General features: G+C 38.2%; 1 protein-coding gene across 2 annotated transcripts in view; it reads right to left on the minus strand.

Moving 5' to 3' along the window:
• Positions 1–17,956: 17,956 nt before the first annotated feature.
• YTHDF3 (YTH N6-methyladenosine RNA binding protein 3) overlaps positions 17,957–23,584 on the minus strand; it is a 40,228-nt gene continuing 34,600 nt past the window's right edge. For both annotated transcript variants that reach the window (XM_032591889.1, XM_030303850.1), the window contains one exon: positions 17,957–21,060. In XM_032591889.1, coding sequence (XP_032447780.1) covers positions 21,037–21,060 — 24 coding nt within the window. In that variant the 3' untranslated portion in view covers positions 17,957–21,036. The remainder of the gene's footprint in view (positions 21,061–23,584) is intronic.

The raw sequence follows: 23,584 nt of genomic DNA on the forward strand, positions 1-23,584 counted from the left end.
GAAATTTTGTCCTGAAAATTTGTTTTGTTTTGTTTTTTTAATGTTTATGTGGCAGAGAGAGAGAGAGGAGAGGATACCAAGCAGTCTCTGTGTTGTCAGCACAGAGCCCAATGCAGGGCTCAATCCATGAACCATGAGATCATGACCTGAGCCAAAATCCAGAATTGGACACTTAACAGACTGAGCCACCCACACACCCTTATCCTATAAACTTGTTAATACATGTACTAGTTCTGGTACTTTTTATAGTCCTTTAGAATTTTCTACATAGATATTCATCTGCAAATAAATAGAATTTTACTTTCTTGTTTTCAGTTGAGAAGATGTCTATGCCTTGTTGTTTATTAATTGCACTGGTTAAGAACTCAAGTACAATATTGAAAACAAGTGATGAGAGCAGATAGCCTCACCTTGCTCCCAATTTTAGTGGGAAAGCTTTTAGTCTTCCACAATTATGTGGAAGTTGATGAAGTTCTTAGTTTGATAAGAATTTTTATTAACCAGTGGGTGTTAGATTTTGTCCAGTGCTTTTTATGTATGTTTTGAGAATATTATTATGATTTTCCTCTATATGGCAATTTATATTACTTGATTCACGAATGTTATCAAATCTTACATTTCTTAGACAAACTTCATTAGTTCACAACCTATAATATTTATTTATTTATTTATTTATTTATTTATTTATTTATTATTTATGATGGACTCATAAATAAATTGGGAAATATTTCCTCTTCCTCAATTTGCTGAAAAGAACTTGAGTAAGACTGGTGTGTGTGTGTGGGGGGGTGTTTTACTGTAAATTTTTACAGAATTAACCAGTGAAATCATAAGGCCTAGTTTCTCTGTGTATGAATGCTTTAAATTATGAATCCAATTTATTTTATAAATATAGGTCCCTTTATACTTTCTATTTCTTATTAATTCATTTTTCAGTCTTTTAAATAATCTATCCATTCTATCCTAGTTGTCAAATTTATAAGCATAAAGATGTTAATAATATTTCTTTCTTACCTATTGAATATCTATAAGATCTGTAGTGATACGTCCTATTTCATTCTGTTTTTGGTTATTTGGGCATTGTCTCTTTATTTCTTGATTAGTCTAGCTAGAGGTTTATTAACTTTATTTATTTTTCAAATAACCAGTTCTTGGCTTCTTTGATTTTCTCAACTGTTGTTTTCTACTCATTAATTTTTATTCTTTCTATTTTACATTTAATTTTGTTTCTTTTTCTAGTTTCTTAAGGTGGAAGTTTATATAATTGACTCTACAGCTATCTTCTTTCTTTAATATAAACAATTAAAACTATAAATTTTCATCTAAAGCTCTCTTCAAGCTGCATTCCATAAATTCTAATATGTTTTGTTTTTTATAGTGTCAGTTCAACATGCCCCTTAGCTTTCTTTTTTTTTTTTTTGTTTTATTTTAGCGTTTATTTATTATTGAGAGACAGAGAGAGAGCATGAGCATGGGAGGGTGAGACAGAGAGAGGAGGAGACACAGAATCTGAAGCATCTCCAGGCTCTGAGCTGTCAGCACAGAGCCTGACGTGGGGCTTGAACCCACAAACCGCGAGATCATGACTTGGGCCAAAGTTGGACACTCAACTGACTGAGCCACCCAGGAGCCCCCCCACCTTAGTTTTCTTTTTGATGTCACCTTTGACCCATGGGCCATTAGAAGAGTAATATTTACTTTCTAAATACTTGCAGATTTTTCCATATGTTTTTTTGTATATGATTTCAATCCCTTCAATTTTATTGAGATATTTTTATGGGCCAGGATGTGATCTATCTTGGTGAATGTTCCATGTATAATTGAAAAAAAAATGTGTATTATAGTGTTATTGGGTGTAGGGTTTTCTAAATATCAATTGGTCAAGTTTGTTGATAGCATTGTTCGAGTCTTTATATTCTTACTGGGTTTTTTTTTATCCCCTTGCTCTCTCCTTTACTGAAAGAATATTGACACTCCAACAATAATTATGGATTTGTCCGTTTGTTTTTTTTTTTAGTTCTGTCAGTTATTGTTTTGTGTACTTTTAGGTCTCCTTCATGAACCAATATTATTTAAAAACGTCTCTCAGATGCCTGGGTGGCTCAGTCCATTAAGCAGTTAAGCATCCCACTTTGGCCCAGGTCACGACCTCATGGTCCGTGAGTTCTAACCCTGCGAGCCCTTTGTCAGGCTGTCTGCTGTCAGCACGGAGCCCACTTCGGATCCTCTGTCCCCCTCTCTATCTGCCCCTCCTCCAGGCTCTGTCTCTCTCTCAAAAATGAATAAACATTTTTAATTTTTTTTAAAAGTCTCTCTTTATCTCTGGTATTATTCCTTTCCTGAGCCTACTTTGTCTGAATTTAATACAGTCACTCCAGCTTTCTTACAATCAGCTTTTTCATGCTATATTTTTCCATATTTTTGTCTTGACCTCTGTCTTTACATATAGTGTTCACTAGCCCTAGAATAAAGATTAATGTTGACCTGCCCTAATAAAACTTGTTAACAAGCCTCCAAAAATCAAGCTAACCCCTAAGTCACATATCCAACCTGTTAAAACAAAATTCAAGTATTTTTTTAAAGAAGACGACAAAATCCAGGAACTTAACCACTGAAGGTTACAATGACAATCAAAACCATTCCAGATAGGCCAAGTAGCAGGAAAATGTTACCTATAACCAGAATATAGATCAGTCAATAAGAACAGTTCCCCCAAATGGCAGTGATAATGAAATTAGCGTAGAAGGACATATTCAGGTACTGATACTGACTGCCTAGACTATACAGGCCTAATCAACCACATCATTTCATTGAGTCTTATCTCAGTATGGATTATTCCCAAGAATGTTCATATGAGATATATAAATGTCCTATCTGACTTCAGCAATGGCTTTCCAGAGCCTATAGCCTCACAGAGATGTGTCTTTAATATACTTAGTCAGTCACCACTCAGGTGCCCAACCAGATAGTTATGTTGCTAGTCATGGCTCAAGAGTCAGTAAAAATAAAACATAACTGGCCCTTAGGAGTTTTGTCTACAGCAACAGAAGGTTCTTTCAATTTAGGCCATTGTGCTGACCTGACCTTATCATAGTCAGTCTTCCAAAATTCTCTTTGGTCTAGCCAGCTGCTGCCATCCAGTAGACACCATTAGCTTTACATTTGGCTCAGCTCTCAGAAAACCAGCTGCTCTTTGTCGGAGGCTCCAATCAGCACTGTTGTTAGCACTAGGTACCTTTGGTTCAAGGACATCCTGGGGCTCATGGGCCCCAAGAGTAGGGTGGCTGGAATAGCCTGCTGCACTGCCTCTATCTTTGCTTGCTGCTCAGATCCCCAGCTAAATGTAGCATATTTTCACGTTGTCTTATGTATTGGGTTCAACAAAATGTCTAAATGAGGCAGTATTGCCCCCAACTCGCATAATCAAAGAAGGAATTGGGCTCCCATTCTGGTACTGGGGGGCAGAAGGTAGATGACTTTTTTCTTTACTGTCTCAGGGGTCACACTTTGAGCCTCATGACACATTGTTCCCCAGAATTGGACTGTTTCCTATATTTTATCAGAATTAACAAGCCACATCTGTGCTCTCATGTAAGTTAGTACGTGCTCTACAGTCACTGCTGCCTGTCCTTTGTGGGGCCTACGGTGCACACGCTCCAAGATGGAACTAAATTCAGCCAACAATGACGTGAACTCGGAAGCACATGCTTTCTCAGTAGACTCTCTCAAGGAGAGCCCAGTCTTGGCCAACACCTTGATTGCAGCCTTGTGACAGATCCTGAGGCAGAGGTCTAGTTAAGCCATGCCAGATTATTGAATCAAAGAAACTAAATACGAAATTTCTGTTATTTTAAACTACTAATGTGTAGCAATTTGTTAGCCAGAAATGAGTAACTAATACAGGGCTTGTCTGCAGGGCCTCATCAACACGGTGAAACTAAGCACTTTGAATGGAGAGAGATTTACTTCATGTCTCAGCCTACCCGTTGGTGGCAAATGACATGAGAATTCACATACTCTTATTGCAGTACCATAAATGTGTATTGAGACCCCAGACAAGTAAAGGCAACTGATCTTGATCTCCTTATGCAAAAAGACTTTGAAAAGGCATTAGCAATGCTCAAGGTGCCACTGTTTTGTTTTGTTTTGTTTTTACCTTATCTGGAACAGCCAGGGCTATAATAATCAAATCCAGTGGCAATAACCCACCATAAGTATCCAGCTTCCACTGGCCTCTTCAATGACCACAATGAACTGTTGTAAAGAATTGCATCCTGAGTACCCCTGCTGCCTTTAAGCCCTTTAAAATTCTTTACTTCTATATTGTAATTCTATATTGTTTGCTGTATAACATGGATGGAACTAGAAGCCAGTCAGTGCCTTCTCCCCCTTACCGCTTCCCACTATCATCTAGGGACAAGCAACTCTTCTCAATTGGGAAAACCCTTTTGCAATTTATAAGCATTTACAGTACAAGCATGTAAGACATCAGTGCAAACTATGCATTCAGCAATGAGAGCAACAACAGTAGTGCCTAACAGTGATTTCAACAGCCCAATCCAGATGATTACAGTTACTTCCACATTTCACTCCTTCAAATCTGGCCAATTGAATATGTAGCTCTCACTGCTCAAAAGAACCTGATAAGAGGTCAGCTACCACCTTGGCATAACTGGGCTAGGGCCAAAAAGTGCAAAGGTGCAGCCCATCAACCCCATCTTCACATACTTGCCAAATAGATGTCAGATTCAGGTGTGGTTTTATGAGCAAGTGAACATGTACATGGAGGGCTGTGTGTATCATTGGTTTCGATGAGTACATGAGCCTTGTATTAGATGATGCAGAAGAGATTCATTCTAAAACAAAGTCAAGAAAACAACTAGATTAGATCATGCTGAAAGGAATTAATATTACCCTGTTCCAAATTGTCTCCAGTGGGAAATGATTGATGAAGTGAGAAGTTCTTGAGAAGGCCATGTAGTTTGGTTTTTTTAGATGTCCTTTGTTAAGAGCATAGTTCTAAAATATTTCTTCATATTGTTTTGATTACATTTAGTTATTACTAGATGACAATAAATGCTGTGGGAAGGTTTACCCCCATTTAGGAAGTGTTGCTTACACTGCCTTTTCTTGGTTAAGCCATCCCAGGGCCGACAACATCCTAAGGAAAGATAAACTCTACATCCTAATCAGGGGCATGACAAAGGAACTGAGGCCATTTTTTAATGACTTTCATGACCTTTTTAGGCTTGTCGGAGATGTACTGTAAGAGGTATTTCCTCCCAGATATATATATAACTTGGTATGCTGACTTGTTGGTCAAGGTTCTGGCTGTGGGGATCTGGAGAATCATCTGACCTCTTTGCTCAGCTAGAGGTCTCTTTGCTCAGTTTGCTAGAACAGTGCATTCCATTAAGAACAGATTTTGCTACAGTTATATGGACACATTTTCACTGACTCATTTCCTGGGACAACAAGCTTAGCTATCAAGAAGAATAGACCTTTAATTTGTTCTTGGCGGTGGTGGGAGGTTTGAAACACAGATTAAAAACAGAAAATAAAACAACACATTTCTCTTGCTGATAAAAAAACAAAGTGTCAAAAGAAACAGAAAGCTAAAACTAAGAGCACTTTCAGCTTGTTGTTGGAAGAAGACAGGCAGCACTGAATTTTTACTGGATCTATTTCTGACATGTATTTCGCTCACCTAGATGCATCACTTTATCACATTAATGCAACACCAACTTCCAGAAGCGTCTTCTAAACAAGTGAACTCTGCCAGTAGGGTTTCTATCTTTACGGAACAATTAGGTTGATCAGTGGTTCTTGCCATATCTAAATACTTCTCAAGAAGCAGAAGAAAATGTTTGATTGTACCTCATTAAACAAATGACATAAAATTAGATGCTTGGGAATATTACCAGATTTGGGCAGAGATCATGGATTAATTTATTCATTCAAAATTTTGTGCTGACAAGACTCTACTAAGGGACAAATACTTCTTACGATTTTGAAATACAACATAATAAAAAGCAGTAGAGGAGAAGTGCCTTTTAAAAAGGGGGAGCTGGAGGGCACCTGGGTGGCTCAGTCGCTTAAGCGTTTGACTTCGGCTCAGGTCATGATCTCGCGGTTTACGGGTTTGAGTCCTGCATCGGGTTCTGTGCTGACAGCTCAGAACCTGGAGCCTGCTTCAGATCCGTGTCTCCTCTCTCTCTGCCCCTCCCCCACTCAAAAATAAATAAACATTAAAAAAAATTTTTTAAAGGGGAGTTGGTAACAGGGGTGACACTGTTAAAATTACAAGACCACCCACTATCTCTGATGCAGGCTAGTGATGCCCTCAGGAGCAGCACCAACTTGACAGTTCTGTGCTCCATGCTGGTCCGATAAAACTCACACTGTCAGTAATATAGAAACTACCTATGCAGTTGGTTTGAAAATGCCGAATCTTCATTGTGAATTTTCTATAAGTGTGCTTGTCCTCATATGGTGTCACCACTAGATTCACCTTTTAGGGGAGTCATTAGTGGACCATTGGAAACATACCAGCCTTTAATATTAGGCCCTAATCAAGATTGTTCATCCATATTGCTAGCTGAGACATAGTACAGGTGTAATTTGATATGGAAGTCTAGAGAATGATGTCATGCCACACAAGAAAATCCCGGTGTAGAAGGCATCGCTGCATTTATTCAACAAAGTGTCAAGACTACCATAATAGAGAAAACAATCTCCATCCTCAAACAAATATGTCACCTCTTGTCGAGCACCTGTATCTACCTGTCATCATGCTGAGCCTTTGCCTAAGTTCACTCTGCCCTGCAACAATCTTGCAATAATGACATCAATATTCCCACACTATTGGTGGAGAAAGTCAAGCTAAAGGAGGTTAAATATTTTGTCCAATATCACGTCATTTTGCCCCAGGTATGCCTGACATCAAGGCCTCTACTGGTTCTATTGCATGAAATAGTCTCAAGTAGAGAAGAGGACCACTAGTCAGTGGTCACAAAGGAAAACCATCAAAGTCAGACCGAAGAGTCATGAAAGGTTTCAGGGAAGCCCTAATGCTGGGAATTCAATCTTAGAAGATCATAGATTTAGTCATTTAAATTTAAATTAGTTTGGGGCACCTGGTTGGGCATCCAACTCTTGGTTTTGGCTCAGGTCATGGTCCCAGGGCCATGGGATCGAGCCCCAAGTCGGGCTCCGTGCTGAGTATGGAACCTGCTTGAGATTCTCTCTCTCGCCTTCTGCCCCTCTCCCCAACTCGCGCTCTCTCTCTATAGAAAAAAGTGCTTTAATTTAAATTAGTTTGCTCATTGTAAGTATAAACTCTTGGTAGATAGTTCAAACAAAGAAAGCTAGAAGCAAAGAGCCAGATCTTTCCTCTTTCCTCCCTCATACCCAGCAAGTCTAGCGCCATAGTTAAGAATTAGCCATTGTTATGAATGTTATGAAACAATGAAGACTATGACCTTGGAGTGGGAGGGGCCTCCGAGGCTGAGGGTCCAGTTAGGAGGCCCAGCGAAAGTAGGCAGCACAAGAAAGACAAAAGCATCAAGAGCAGACGTAGGGCACCTGGTAGCTTAATCAGTTAAGTGTCTGACTTTGGCTCACATCATGATCTCATGGTTCACGTCATGCTCTCGTGGTTCGTGAGTTTGAGCCCCACATCAGGCTCATGCTGTCAGCCCAGAACCTGCTTTGGATCCTCTGTCCCCCTCTCTCTTGGCCCCTCCCCTGCTGCTGCTGCTCTCTCTCTCTCTCAAAAAGTAAATAAAACATTAAAAAAAAAAAAAAAGCAGAAGTAGATCACAAACATGGATGTGACCTAAAGAAGAGGGCGGAGAAAGCCTGAAACAAACTTTCTGCACCTCTGTCCCCTAACCACCATCCACCACATACTACACACATGCACATGCACGCGCGCACACACACACACACACACACACCCCAGCTCTAGTATAACCGACCTCCATTCTAATGAATGCTGTGAATCTTAACCCTTCCACATCTCAGGTGTCACCACATACAACCGAAGCAGGTCAGAGCACTGGGGATTATACAAGCAATCCTGGGAAGACTTTTAAAACAACAGAAGTCCCAGGAAGCCAGACAAACACGGTCCGGGACAATGGCCTGTGGAGCAGCTGACCCTGATGACCTAGATTTACACTAAGGCAGCAGACTCACTGCTAAAACTACCACTGTAAAGTCATCATTATTTTTCTTATACCAACTACCTTTATAGGAGTCCTGGGGATGGTGAGTTCATTGAAAAGGGGGCAGACAGAAAAAGAGCTTCATATTTTGCAGCCCCCCAAACTGCATATACATCCTCCAATATGATAAAGGTTTTCCTGCATATTGATATTGAGATGAGAAAGACTAAGTCAAAATATTAAAGAAAAACAAACAAAAAAATTCCACCAGGGCAATAGAAAATGTAATCGAACCTCAATAGCTCCCTCTGCTGTCATTTTGGGTTACTTCCTAAAATATTTTTGTTTAATCTTTAATTTTGTAATTATTCTATTTGGAACCACATTAAGCTGGGGGGCATAAAAGCCAGTTGACAAAATCCTTACCACTTTACCTTCAATTGAAAGCATCCCTTCTGGGTCATGAATAATGACCATTTTATGATCAAACCTTTCCTTCGTGGTAGAGGTGTTAGTGTCATTTAAAGAAGTGACTACATTTCTGAAGTGAAAGGTGATATATGTGCTTCAATAACAAGGAAACATGAATCTCTAAAAGTAAGACTAATTTTTAAAAATAAGAATTTTTAAAGTTTCACTGGTGTCGGCAATTTTGGGTCACGTGGAAGCTGAAAAGATGGCTTTGAAGACGATTTACAGTTGGACGCAAAGAAGAAACACTGGCCAAATTTTAGGCAAAGTTCTTCCACGTGGGGATAGCCAGGACGGCTGGAGAGAGAGGAGGGAATGAGGAGGAAAAGCTGTCGCATTGAGGGCTTCAAGAGGCCACGCATTGTGCATTTCATTCTCTAACAAATCTGGGTGAGGATATTTCTCATGTTACAAGGAAGACAACAGACAGGTGCATTTAGTTGTTTGGTCCGTCAACAACCAAGTGAAAGGTTGGGGCCCAGATTTAGAAGTGTTTGAAGTGGAAACTAGGAATTCTGGGCTTGAAGTCCTGGTTCTCTCACTCACTGGGATCTTAGAACTAAGTCAGAGCCTCCTAGCCTGTTCCTTTATCTATAAACGGTGATGGAATCATCTCCCAGGTCCTCCTCCAGCAGTCAAAATGATCTCCAAGTAAGTCACACTCGATCTCCAGTGCATTATTTGACCCAGAGAAAAATCTGATTTAATGAGAATTGAAAGCAATTCTAGGAAAAAGCAAGGAAGGAAAGAAGGGAGGGAGGCAGACTTCAAAGGAGCATAAAGAGAATACTAACAGTAAGTCAGGGAGTGGCACCTGGGTGGCTCAGTTGGTTAAGCAACTGACTCTTGGTTTTGGCTCGGGTCCTGATCTCATGGTTCATGAGTTCAAGCCCCGTGTTGGGCTCTGTGCTGACAGCATGGGGCCTGCTTGGGATTCTCTCTCTCTCTCTCTCTCTCTCTCTCTCTCTCAAAATAAATAAATAAACTTAAAAAAAAATAAAGGTAAATGAGGATGTTATGAGGCAGTCAACTTGCTCCTTGATAAGGAAAATTATGTCACGTGGCTTCTTTTCAAGCAATAATCAGCAGCACCAACTGTTTCCTACTCTGTGCCTCACGTGTTCACAGGCTGACTTCCGGTTCCCAAGCAATGAAGACCGCCATTGCAGCATTGATGGCAATGGTTGCATTCATCACAATGTAAGAACCAGCTTGGAGGAGTCAATGACTCATTCAACCAGCAGCTATTGAGCACTTTACATGGCAGGCAGTGTGTAGGGCAGGAAGGAAGACAAAGGTCCCTTAACTTCGTGAATGGCACACTTTACAGAACAAAGACCATACACAAGTAATTTTAGATAAGTTTCTTGAAGAACACACAAGGCAAGAGAGCAAAGTGACAAGAGTAACTACTTCAGATATGGCGATCAGGGACATACTTTCTGAAAGTTATTTTAGCAGAGAAGAAAGCAAATATCCAATACAGGTGGAGGACAGAAAAACTCGAAGGTAGGAATGAATCTTAAGTTTTATGGGAGGACAAGAAAGCCAGTGTGGCTGGAGCAGAGTGACAAGGCAGAAAGAAGGTGGGGACCCCAGCGAGAACCCAGGCTGGTTAACAACGGGAATGAAAATACAACTGAGGAAAGCGGAGAAGAGGAATCACTGATTACTTGGCAATTTCTCCTACTCTGGTTACCACTGGCTGCGCCTGGAGCGTATTAAGTACAATTAGTGGCACTGAACAAAGAGCAGAAGAAAAAGGCAGTGAGAGGATGCTGACTGGATGAGGGGGAGCGGGTGCTAGAGCAGGGAAGGAAGGAAGACCAGGCATAAAGACAAGCATTTCCTTTCAGATACAAGTATCCTCATAAAAACTCCTCACAGATACATAGCAAAACTAATTTTGTGGCACAAATCAAAACTAATTTTTAGTGTTAAACCATCCGTGTTCTTACTGTTATAGGCAAGGAAGTTATCGGATAAGGTGAGGAAAAAGGAAGTTAAAGAGAAAAGTTCAATGGTGACGAAAAGCTATGAATCAATACATCCCTTGTGATGAATATGTTGAGATGTGTACTTGACTTTATGTTCATAGATCGTAAAGGAAAAAGACTGGTGAACGTCTGTAAGAAGGTAAGGGGGTCTGGGAGTGTGATGCTGGGAAGTTGCCAAGATACAACTCCTTGAGAAGTGATTTGTCGGACCGTGTTAAGGACACCTGTTTACACAGAGGAATATGAACACCCCAGACCATCAGCAAAGTGTGTCCCAGTAGAGCAGTTCCCCAAAGGAGTCATCAATGCCAAATGTATATTCATAATCATACTAAGACTTTTCCGCCTTCGTTCTTTCGTAACGGCACAGTCCAGTTTTCCAGAGGATTACGTAGTGATACTGCAAAGATTGAACACAAAAAAGATGAAAACCCAGATGCTCTTAGATGAAACAGTAAGTTGCTTTAAAATGTTTAACTTCCAGTATGGTAAATATAGATAGGACCCACATGAACAAAAGCTCTTTGGGTTCCTCAATAATTTGTGTGTAATGGGGTACTGAGACTACTGAGTACCGCTGCCAAACCTTTAATAAACTTGGTATTATTATTATAAATTATGAAGATTGTGTGTTACAGATAGGACACTTACTGGTGATAGTTGTATTATTGATATATCAGGAGTGTCCATTAAGTACTGGGAAGTATAGTCAGGTATCAAAACCATTCAAAAACCCACTCTAAGGGAGTAAATAGTCTGTGTATCTATAGTGGGCCTGTGGAGTATTCCTGAATGGTGTAAAAAAAAAAACCTACAATAATGAAACAACTGAGGTTTTCCTTGAAAATAGTGTAAGTTGGGGCACCTGGGTGGCTCAGGTCCTGATCTCTTGTCAGTTCAAGCCCCACATCGGGCTCTCTGCTGTCAGTGTGGAACCTGCTTTGGTGTGTGCTTTCTCTCTCTCTCAAAAATAAACATAAAAAAATGGCAATTTCTGCAAGAAAGAAGAAAGAGAAAGAAAGAAAGAAGAAAGAAAGAAAGAAAGAAAGAAAGAAAGAAAGAAAGAAAGAAAAGGGAAAAAGAGAGAAAGAAAAGAAAAGAAAAGAAAAGAAAAGAAAAGAAAAGAAAAGAAAAGAAAAAAGAAAATAGAGTAAGTTCATTGTGAATGGAATTCATTGTGAATGGAATAGGGTTTCCTCACCAAGCTATAAACATCAACTAAAAAAGGAGAAGCTAGGTACCTATATGTGAACAAAACTTAGTATTAATGTGTCTTTTTAAAATTTGAACCTTCGTGAGAAAGCTGTTCAAAGGGTCTTCTGGAAAATCTTTTTAATATCCAGTTGAAGGGGCACCTGGATGGTTCAGTTAAGTGGCTGACTTCAGCTCAGGTCATGATCTCGCAGTTTCATGGGTTCGAGCCCCGCCTCAGGCTCTGTGCTGACAGCTCAGAGACTGGAGCCTGCTTCCGATTCTGTCTCCCTCTCTCTCTGCCCCTCCCCTGCTTGAGCTCTGCCTCTCTTTCAAAAAATAAACTAAAAAAAAAAAAAAATTTAAATCCACTTGAAAATAAATACAGATGCAAATGAGTTTATTTCTACTATATATGTGCTATTGGAAATCATTCCATTGGTTTTTCATTTGTTTTTAATGTGTTTCAAATATTGCCTGGAAAGCAGTAAAAGATAAACAAAAACAAAATGAAAAAACAAGCGTATCTGGAAAGCCTAGGTTACATAATTCCAAAATAACTCTTTAATGGCTGACTTCCTCTTCCTTAGGCATTTTTGTTTTGGGCCTTATTAAAAGAGAGAAATGGGGGGAAAACCATCCATTTATACAAGCTTTTAGAAATTAAACATGTGCCTTTCCAAAGGAGAAAAGATTTACTTTCCAAAAGAGAAAAGATTTACTCAAGGCAATTCCCAAGACTCGACAAGGTTTCAGTGGCTGTAATTGTAGACACCAGTAATTGTTACTGGGTATATTTCTTCTCTCCCACATTTCATACGGGAAACATGCCTTACAGCTTAGATATTTGAAATACATACGTAAGTGCTAGCACATTATATTTTCTAAGTGGTATGAATACTTCTCTTTATTACATTTATTTGCAAAGATATCATAACAGCTTATCATTACACATGTACACATGCAACCACAAGCAGAAAATGGTTAACCTGTTTAATGTCGAGGGAAACAAGTTTTGGGACTTAAAAAAGAGTAATTTAGGTTAAAATCTTAAAAATGAACAGTGTTAAATAATGGAATGGATTCATAAGAAGTGATACAAACTTCAAACATTGTAATTTAAAACAGACGTATACTTTAATTCACAGATTATTTTATATACGTCCAAGACTTTCTGATTCAAGTTCCCTGATGTGTTTCTTCTACGAACCATGCCTTTACCTCTAACGCATCACCTAAGATTTCCCACTGGAGTGAGAACTGAAAACCCACTTGCAAACTTCCACATTTTTGACTTTCCTGACAAGTTTTTACAGTTTTCTGATCTATACCTAATTAGACAACGGCACCTCTATCAGGTGTTTCCAAACTGTCAATTTAGTTTTCATAGAAACAACTCTTTCAGTCACATGCTGTTTTGTTTTTTAATCAGTTTACATATTTAAATTGCATAATAAAAGAAACAGGTACAACTGGAACAGGGATGCAAGTATTATGGGTGGTCCAAGCACTGGGTGCCTTACAGAAGAATGCAAAAGTCAGTTTGTACAGCAAGCCCAAGCAGAAAGAATAAGCTTCGTATATTAGTTGGAGATAACAGTCTTAATATTAGCATGCAACAATATGGAGTTTTATTTGTAACCTTTTTACCTCAAGATATAATCTTTCTTAAAGAGTTAAAACTGCCATCTTATTTCATGGATGTCAAAATACCTCTTACTTCCAAACTGCACCATACCGTTGATGAAATACGGAAGTAACGCATCCACATTGGTGTTCGCGTTCTGACCTGTTCATGCATAATGAACAGCTTCATGCATAATGAAGCTACTACTTACTAATGATAAAGGCAATTTGTACCTTGGCCCCCACAAAATGGAGGCTGCCCCCAGTGGCCAGGCTGTCCCAAAACTAAACCTACATCAGCCTGCACTTAACCTTAAACAACCGGCAAGGAAACCTAACACACACCTATCACAAGCCTCCAAGTCACCTTCTTAGCTAGCTCACCTTACCCGAGAAAACAGGAGCTGCTAACCAGTCATGACCCGTTTCTGCGTTGCCTGTTCTAGCACTCTATAAAAACTGGCACTTGCACAAAATCCTTCAAGAGGAGTAGAGAGTGGAGTGGAGACCCCTCGGGAGGCACTGTACTCACCAATCCACGGATTATGTTCCCTTCAAGAAAGGACATCAAACTCACTGCTAAATTTAGTAGTTTGTCGTTTGATACTAATATACTTAAATGGTATCAATATCAAGGACCATTTGTAACAAAGCAAAAAATTTCTTCTTAGGATATAATTTTCATCTTTGGCTTCATTTTTCTTCTATTGTTTATGGCTGTTCTCATGTTGTTGTTCTCACATTTGCTTTCCTTTTGGCCTCATCTGCCTTTGGTTCTGCCCCACGGCTGAGCACTAGCCAGATAAACTAACTCTATGTTGTTACATCTTACTTATTTAGAAAAAGCGTAACTGACAAGTCACTGAAAACTGGAAACCAAGAGTTGACTTAATGAGTATAAATGATAATTTAAGCTTTTATTCAGGAAGTGACTGCTCTCAGGATCTCAATGATATAACAGTATGAATTGAAAAGTAATCAGCTTTCTACCAACTTTAAGCTGCTTGTAAGTAGTGAAGATTACCCCTGAGAAATCTTCAATGACAATCAGTAAATTCTAAATTCTCCCCAACAAATAAGAGCATAGAACTGTTAACATTTGAAGCCTCGCCACAGGCCCAGGGATTGTGCTAAACACTTTTTGAATGTTACTTCATTTAGTCCTCCTGAAATAGGATCTATATTTTCTTTATTTTTAATTTTTTAATTGATGAGGAAAATCTAGGCTTGGATCTAATTTAGTGGACCCAGGATTCAAGGACAGGTCTGTAGGCCTCCAAAGTCCATGCTCTTGGCCAGAATATGATGCAGCAGCCTCAGAAGTATCTCAAGGGCACCTGGGTGGCTCAGTTGGTTAAGCAACCGACTTTGGCTCAAGTCATGATCTCACAGTTCATGGGTTTGAGACCCATGCTGGGTTCTGTGCTGACAGCTCAGAGCCTGGCACCTGCTTCGGATTCTGTGTCTCCCTCTTTCTCTGCCCCTCCCCGGCTTGTGCTCTTTCCCAGAAATAAATAAACGTTTAAAAAAACAACAACAAAGTATCTCAAAAGAATTCCATCAAAAAACAGATGCCAAGCTATTTAAATCACCCTTCCTTTTTAAAGGAAAGAACCACTGTAACCATAACTGTTTAGCTCCCAACTCAGGGCTTTCAGCCCAGCCAAATCTGAATGACCATCCATTCTTACCTATACATGTAAGACCAAGATATTTTGCCATCATCTAAATCTCCTTTATTAATACACCTTCAATCCCCTTGTTAAAAATCATCTTACATGCACATTTAGAACTTAGAGCAGATAGGAGTCTCCATTAGATTCCTCCAATATGCAACTGTTCTGTAGAAAAAAGCGGAAGGGGAAAAGTGGGAAAAGAGTTCTAAAAAGATACAAGCAAAAAAGAAAATGTATTGACACAGCCTGCTGGGATGAGGCTAAACAGTAATTAACACATTCTCATGTTTCTCTTCAAAAATACATGGAGAAGAGGGAGCACAACTACCCACTCAAAGGTGGACTGTGATTCTTTCCAAGGAGTACAGAAAGGAGGAAAAAGAGTGACTTTGCAATGGATAAACCCAACACTACCTTGGCCAGGTGACCAAGGTCAACATCAACAAGCCTATGTTGGGGCTATGCCTCTTTGATATGTGATGGAAATGGCAATTTCCCTATGGGGTTTTCCTCCCCAAAACCCATAACCTCGATCTAATCCTAAGATCACAAAATAAATTCCAGAGGGGCACTCTACAAAATCTGACCTGTACTCAATAGTGTCAAGATCATCAAAAACAAGTCTGAGAAACTACCACAGCCAAGAAGAAGCTAAGGAGACATAGCAACTAAAAGTAATGCGCTATCCTCGATGGCATCCTGGACTAAAAAATGGACATTTGATAAAACTTTAAAAATTTGAAAAAAAGTATGATGATAATGTATCAATGCTGGTCTATGAATTGTAACAAATGTACCACACTAATGTAAGATGTTAATAGGGAAAGCTGGCTGCAAGGTGTATGGGAACTCTGTACTGTCTTCCCAATTTTTCTGTAAAACTATTTTAAAAATATAAAGCATATTTTTATTTAAAAAACACCCATAAGGATAATATACAATGACAGGATAATGAAGAGGGAAAAAAAAAAAAAAAGACTTGGATTTCTTTGGAACACATAGTCTCTTGTCTCTTTTTATCAATACTATGGAAAAGATGAGGATTTTGTACCAAAGAACTTCAAAAATCATTGAAGGAAAGTAGTAGTCATATACACAATGTATAAAATCTAATTGAGGTGTTCATTATTTATATTCTGTAAATAAAATTATTTTTTTAAAAATTATATCAGTTTCCAAACTTAGTTTCTAAAGACCAAACATTCACCATTGCTAGAATAGGTCATAGTCTACAAAGCTATTTACATCATAAATCACAAAACTTCAGAACTGCCAAGAACCTTAGATGTATTCTATACCAATCTCCTGGTAAGTGCACTGAAAGAAAGAAATGATTCGCTCAGGGTCAATCTACCAGTTAGAAATAACTTGAAGTCTGGTCTTTCTTTCAACTTCCAATTCTAAGACATTCCCTTATAGGATTAATTCCATTCTGATTACAGAGGTGTCAGATATATCCAATGTTTTAAAATGACATTCAACTATCTACATCCCTACGTGTGTTCTATGTAAGGGCGTGGGGAGGAGTATTTGGATAGGCAAGTGGGGTGGCAGGAAGGGATGGGGAACTCATCAGTGTTATGAACTCCACACGTACATCTTCCTTGCATATTGTTTTACAAAAAGTTTGTTTATATTTAGTCCCAAACGGTAACTCAAATTATAGAGTAGACAGATTCTGAACTTAGTGCAGTATACATGAACTGTATTTAAACTGCCACTACCACACGTAGGTGATATTAGTTCTACTTCTCACTACTGCACCAAGAGGAATGAGAAAAGAATACACCTCAAGATTATGCTATCACCAAGTACTGTAATTAGAAAGCTAGTGACTTTGAGTTGGCCAGTTAACTTCTGACTGCAAGAATATTTTGGTTCCAGGGTGCCTGGGTGGCTCAGTTGGGTAAGAGTCTGACTCTTGGTTTCTGCTCAGGTCATGACCTCACAGTTTGTGAGTTCAAGCCCCACATCGGGATTTGCGCTGGCTGACAGTGTGGAGCCTGCTTGGTATTCTCCCGCTCTCCCTCTCTCTCTACCCTTCACTGCTCACGCTCTCTGTCTCAAAATAAATAAACTTAAAAAAAAAAACCAAACAGGATATTTTAGTTTCTAAAGTAGACTTACAAAATCTAGTATCACTAAGCAAGATAAAGCCAGGCTGGTAAGAATTGGGGTAGCCTCAAATATAAATATGCTGATGAAATGCAAACACTCCCTTTAGGAAATGACTGGTAAAAAGGAGGTTCCAAATGATGCCACAGTGTGGGACACCTGGGGATTCTGTAAAATTGTGCCCTCTTCACAGGCCAACAGCGCATCTGGAAAGTTTTAACAGCACAAAACTAAACTCTTTGGTTTCCCCCATCGGGACAAGTACCTTAGATAAAGAGCCCAGCCAATAATCAATGCACCATCCACATTCATCACAGATCGTATCTACACAAGCTCTATCTATCCCAAAGGATAACACACAGACTGTTGGAAAAGCATTCCTTGGTACCAAGGATGGGGGGTTAGGGTTATTAGACAGCTGGTACCACTACTTGCTCCCATTACATGAAAACAAATAGGCCTCTTTCTCTTTTGCTCTAAGTTTAGTACTAAGAGCATGTAATTCAATAAGCTCACTGGAGCAGATAAAGATTAGGATAAACTGTTATCCTCTAATTCCCCCACTTAATTTAAATGGCCAACTAAAACGAGTGATACAATCTATTTGTACTTGAGAGACGTGTCAATCAGGAAACCCACAATAGGACGGACAAAAATGTTGTTTTCTGGCAAGCAATATGTATTTTTGAAGATAAAATGGAAAAAACACAGATATGAGTGAACAATTTTTATTGAAACCCTCAAAGATTAAAGAGGACCAAATGGTGAGTTTGGGTACCATAACAGAAAATCTCACCTAACTGTACCATCATTCACAGGAATGAACAAACCCAAACACGACAAAATTCAAATTCTCATGTAATTGCTACAAGTGAATGTAAATGAACTAATCATTTTATCATAACCTTTCTTTAATCATACGAAAAAGAAGGGAATTTACATGGCATAACAAAAGATATGCAAAACTTAATGAAAACACAATTCTCTTAATTTCTCAAACTTATTTTTATAGGATGCAGAATGCACTTGAAATGATTAAATGACTTAAGCTGATTCTTTTTTATTGCAAACTGTTTTAACATCAGCTTAACCCCCATGCATGGTATTCAAAAAGAACACAGCTTTTGAATTAGAAAGATCACTCGAGTTAAAATGAGGAATTAAGTATTGAAATTAGGAAAAGGCTGGGGTTTCTTCTGAAAGGAATCTTCAAGTACCAATATGTATAGAGAAAGAATACTAATTTTGGTTACATTTTCCCCCTTACTGTTAAATATACAAACTATAATACCTTTCAAAATAAAATACCCACGTAAGATAACTTTAATAAGAAACATTCAAACCAGATTTTGGAAAAATCGGAAGCAAGAAATTGACTGGGCCAATAATGTCTTAATTTGTGATTATTCAAACATTTGATGATGTGTCTCCTGCTGCAGAGCCCAGGTTCTCTCCCTTTTGGTCCCTACAGTTAAGAAATAGTTAGTTGTGCTATTGAGACAATCTGTGATCATTTCATTCAGAGAAAAACCTTTTTGCCATACACTGACAGACCAAGGAGGAAGAGAAGGTAGGTGCTCTGAAGAAAACAATTACCAATTTTGAAAAGACAGAAGTGTTGTTGTTGTTGTTGTTGTCGTCGTTTTTCCAAAGGAATGCTGCACCCATTTCACTTCGTATTAGAAATCCAGGTTAAAGGCACTGGGATGTACTCCTCACCTTGAATAGACTCCTCGATTACATCTGACAGCTGCGTCTGCTACTGCAATCAGCCTGCTCGCTGAGTGAGTGACACTTCTTACATAGAAACCTAATGTAAATTAAACAAGTTTGAATCCACTTATAATGTAACTAGTTTTATAAAAATATTCAGAGTTGCTAATAAAGCACCAAGAAAAAGAGAACCTCAGAGAGAGGACTCAGACCCTTTCTACAAGGTCACCCCTTTACAGTTTTGTCTAATAGGACCTCCAGAGTGACAACAGTCAGCTTTGACACGTCCTATCTATATAATCTTAGGGATACAGAACATTGCTGTGGTGACTATACCCAAATGCCAATTTCAGTATAAATAGTTAAGAGACGTGTTACGAGATTTCATGGCTTACTCTTAAAAAGGTAAAATAGGTGCAATTTTCCTTTAAGAAAGTCTTTTATTCTGTAACATACCACTAATATTTTGATGTTCCCTTCAGTAAACACTGATATAACTACACTGGGACTACGAAAGAACTGTGAAGTAGCTACGATTATCTACAAATACTGTATTTTTTTCACTTGAATACAGTATTTGTACCTTTAAGAAAACATTGTACAAAAAAATTATATAAATGAAAGCCTCAAAGAAATATCCGTCACTAAATTTTTGAACTGAAGTGACCAAAGACCACTGTAAATGAACACATTTCTAAACATGATGTAAACATAAATGGAGTAATGCAAAACATCAAGGTATTCAAATCTACTATATTGCTATTTTCACCCTTAATGTATCTTTCTACATAGTTTCCTCCTTTTGGAACAGTAATATAAGGGGCAGTACATTATCTTCATAACCTTATGCCATCAAATCAGTTAATACAGATGCTTGACACGTTTAATTATACAAAATCAATTTGTTTCAAGTTACAAAATTAATGTTGATATGTAATTAATGAAAAAAATAAGATGTTAAAAAGATAACTATAAGAATACCCAGATATATGCTGTATTCCCATTTATATAGATCTGATCAATAAAACATCAACACATTCACTTAGATACTGATTTAATCCATGGATCAAGGCCATATTTTCAAAGTATTTTAAGGATGCCAGGACACTGCAAAAGCTGGAGAAAAGAGTTGAGGAACAGTATATGCTTGCTAAACAAGAACTATTGTTTATTTAGCTAGTGAATACCTAGAATAATAAATTTTTACTTCATGATCGCAATCAGGCTCGCAAACACCCAGAAATAGGAATTAAGGGTTTTAAATGTAGTTATAAAGGTCATAAAAAGTCTGATTAGACTGAGGTACATTTACTCAAAATTTTGAGATTCATTAAGTGGTAGCAAACAAAATAATTCCTCAGACAAATGCACATTTTTCAGTATACATATTATTGGGGGAAGGAGGGGAGAAGAATGTGCATTAACTGGTGAAGTCCACCAAGCTGCATATCAATATTCTGTTACACCAAACGGTTTGAAGACAAGGGAAATGTTCTAATATAATTTCAGATTATGATTCATTTGGCTAAAATAGAGCTTAAGGTTGCTTTGCCATATTAAAAGTTTACTACAATAATTTTTCACATAAACATTTAGACTTGAACTCCAGGACTAAATATGGCATGATTATTTTGCTTTTAATCTGTCAAATAGCTAAAAATTGACAATTTAAAAACTACAACAAAGAAAAAGTTGAAGCAGTGTGACTCTTACATCATTGAACCACTTCTAATGGTTAACTGTTAGTATTTAACAAATTCAAAGAGTTAATGAATCCTTGCATTCATTCAGTCTTCTGTGCCTTAGCTAGGATGCATAATTACAAAAGACAGCAGATACTGGTAAAAGCTTCAGGACAGAAAGTGCTTGACGAAGTTACAGTTCTCAAGTGTGTTTGGTGAGAGTATAAGGGCAGATGCGCTGATGAAAACCATTACAAGAAGAGTCAATTCTGTGTTAGAGTTCAAAGATGTCACCTTAAGCAGAAAAAAAGCTTTAATAACGTCTTCTTTGACTTATTAGGCATTTCCAGAGTCTACATCATTAGTGTTGTAATTCTAACAGGACATCTTCATACGGTTATTGTTTGTTTCTATTTCTCTCCTGAAAGAAAAGCACAGAGAATTTTAATAAAATACTATCATTATTTAAAGACTGAAATTTTTTGTACTATAATAAAAAGTTATGCAAATACTAATTTGAGTAATTAAAAAAGATTTACTACCTATGCATACTATTGAGGGAGGATTACTACAAAACATTTTAAAACAAAGGATTTCAAACAAAAGACCTATATCAAGAGAGCATGACCTTCTCCACGCCCTATTTTCCCATGAGATTTTAAGGTGAGAATATGAACATCTTTCTAGCCTTTTCATTGAGTTTTTAATGGTGAGGTATTAAGGCCTAAAAGGCCTCTGTGGCAATTTGAACTATTGGCTAGGTAGGGTTATGAGGAAAAGAGATGCATTAAAATGCACTAAAATTGGATTAAATTAAGAATTTAGTGTTAATTAAAAAATACTTTGATTCACAAACTTCCTCTATATCATATTCTCATATTCATCATATTGTACTTTTTTCGTATCAAGAAATCTTTTTTTTTTTTTTTTAACGTTTATTTATTTTTGAGACAGAGAAAGACAGAGCATGAACGGGGGAGGGTCAGAGAGAGGGAGGAGACACAGAATCTGAAGCAGGCTCCAGGCTCCGAGCTGTCAGCACAGAACCTGACGCGGGGCTCGAACTCACGGACTGTGAGATCATGACCTAAGCCGAAGTCAGATGCTTAACCGACTGAGTCACCTAGGCGCCCCTAGAAATCTTAATATTTATTAATCATCATTATTAATTCCGTTAAGAAGTTGGAAATCCCTTGAACAAAAGTTAAACTGAGTTATGTTTTCATTTCGTTTACTATCCCAATGTATATCTACAGTACTTCTGTCTGTGAAATAAAGAATGACTGGCATTTTGTATGCCTGTTAAATGTATGCATCATGTAGCTTGCACCACCTTGTAACTCAGTTCTCAAATTTTAGCATTAGAATAATCTGTAAAACTTCTGGAAACAGACTACCGGGCCCCTAATGTGTGAAGCTGAACCTACGAGTTGTAGTTCTAACAGGTTCACAGGTGATCCAGACACTGCTGGTCCAGAGAACACACTTTGAAAAAGACCTGTGTTTAAACACATTATAAAACTTTTTTGTTTTCACTACTCCCATTTTATTTTCCATGAGTAATACATGCTCTATAATAAACATGAATATTCTTTGCAAATGGTCAATTAGTTTCCAATCCTGTGACACCATCAGAAAACTGTATTTTAAATTCCAAAGAGAACTCTGTAAGTTATCTGTTACTAAATTCCTTTCTTTTTAACTTTAATATATTTCTAGAAGTTAAATAACAGTATTTCATACAGAAAGCTAATAAAATAAATGCCCTCCTATATGGTAACTACAAATAAAATCATTTCACACACACATTTCCAGTGGGATACTCTAAAAGTAAATAAAACTTGGGGTGCCTGGGTGGCTCAGTCAGTTAAGCGTCCAACTTCGGCTCAGGTCATGATCTCACGAGTCGTGGGTTCGAGCTCTGCTCAGGCTCTGTGCTGACAGCTCAGAGCTTGCAGCCTGCCTCTCTCTCTGCCCCTCCCCTGCTCTCATTCCCTGCTCTCACTCTGTTTCTGTCTCTCAAAAATAAATAAAAATGTTAAAAATAAATAAAGTAATTAAATAAAACAAAACGAAAGCACAGAGCTAGCTAAATCCAACAATATGAAGGAAAAAAAAGGGACAAAAAAGAGAATATAGTACCAGGAAGTGTCATCTGATTGTAGAGAATCCTTAAAGCTTTTTAAAAAACATCCTAATCGGGGCACCTGGGTGGCTCAGTCGGTTAAGTGTCCAACTTCGGCTCAGGTCATGATCTCACAGTTCCTGAGTTCGAGCCCCACATTGGGCTCTGTGCTGACAGCTCAGAGCCTGGAGCCTGCTTCGGATTCTGTGTCTCCCTCTCTCTCTGCCCTTCACCTGCTTGCTCGCTTGCTTTTTCTCTCTCAAAAATAAATAAAACATTAAAAAAATAAAATAAATAAAAAACAGCCTAATCATAAAGTTCAGTTCTAAAGAAAACAAATAGATTGTGTGAAAAATTTTGAAGCCTGCTTTAATTAGCCAGATATAAAAGCTACAGAAATTTATCAACCCCATGAAGAACCTTCAAACTACAGAAAAAAAAAAGTCACTATTTATTTTTTATTTTTTTTAATTTTTTTTTAACGTTTATTTATTTTTGAGACAGAGAGAGAGACAGAGCATGAACAGGGGAGGGGCAGAGAGAGAGGGAGACACAGAATCGGAAGCAGGCTCCAGGCTCTGAGCCTTCAGCCCAGAGCCCGACGCGGGGTTCGAACTCACGGACTGCGAGATCGTGACCTGAGCTGAAGTCTGACACTTAACCGACTGAGCCACCCAGGTGCCCCAAACAGTCACTATTTAAGGATAAGTTAGACAAAGGGAAATTTAATTCAAGGGAGATGATCAGCTATAGCAATAAGGATCGTGTGTTATTTAAAATAGAAGTTAGAGATACTATTTCAGTTTCAACTGTAATCAAC

The sequence above is a fragment of the Lynx canadensis genome, chromosome F2 (assembly GCF_007474595.2).
Source record: "Lynx canadensis isolate LIC74 chromosome F2, mLynCan4.pri.v2, whole genome shotgun sequence".
Lineage (NCBI taxonomy): Eukaryota > Metazoa > Chordata > Mammalia > Carnivora > Felidae > Lynx > Lynx canadensis.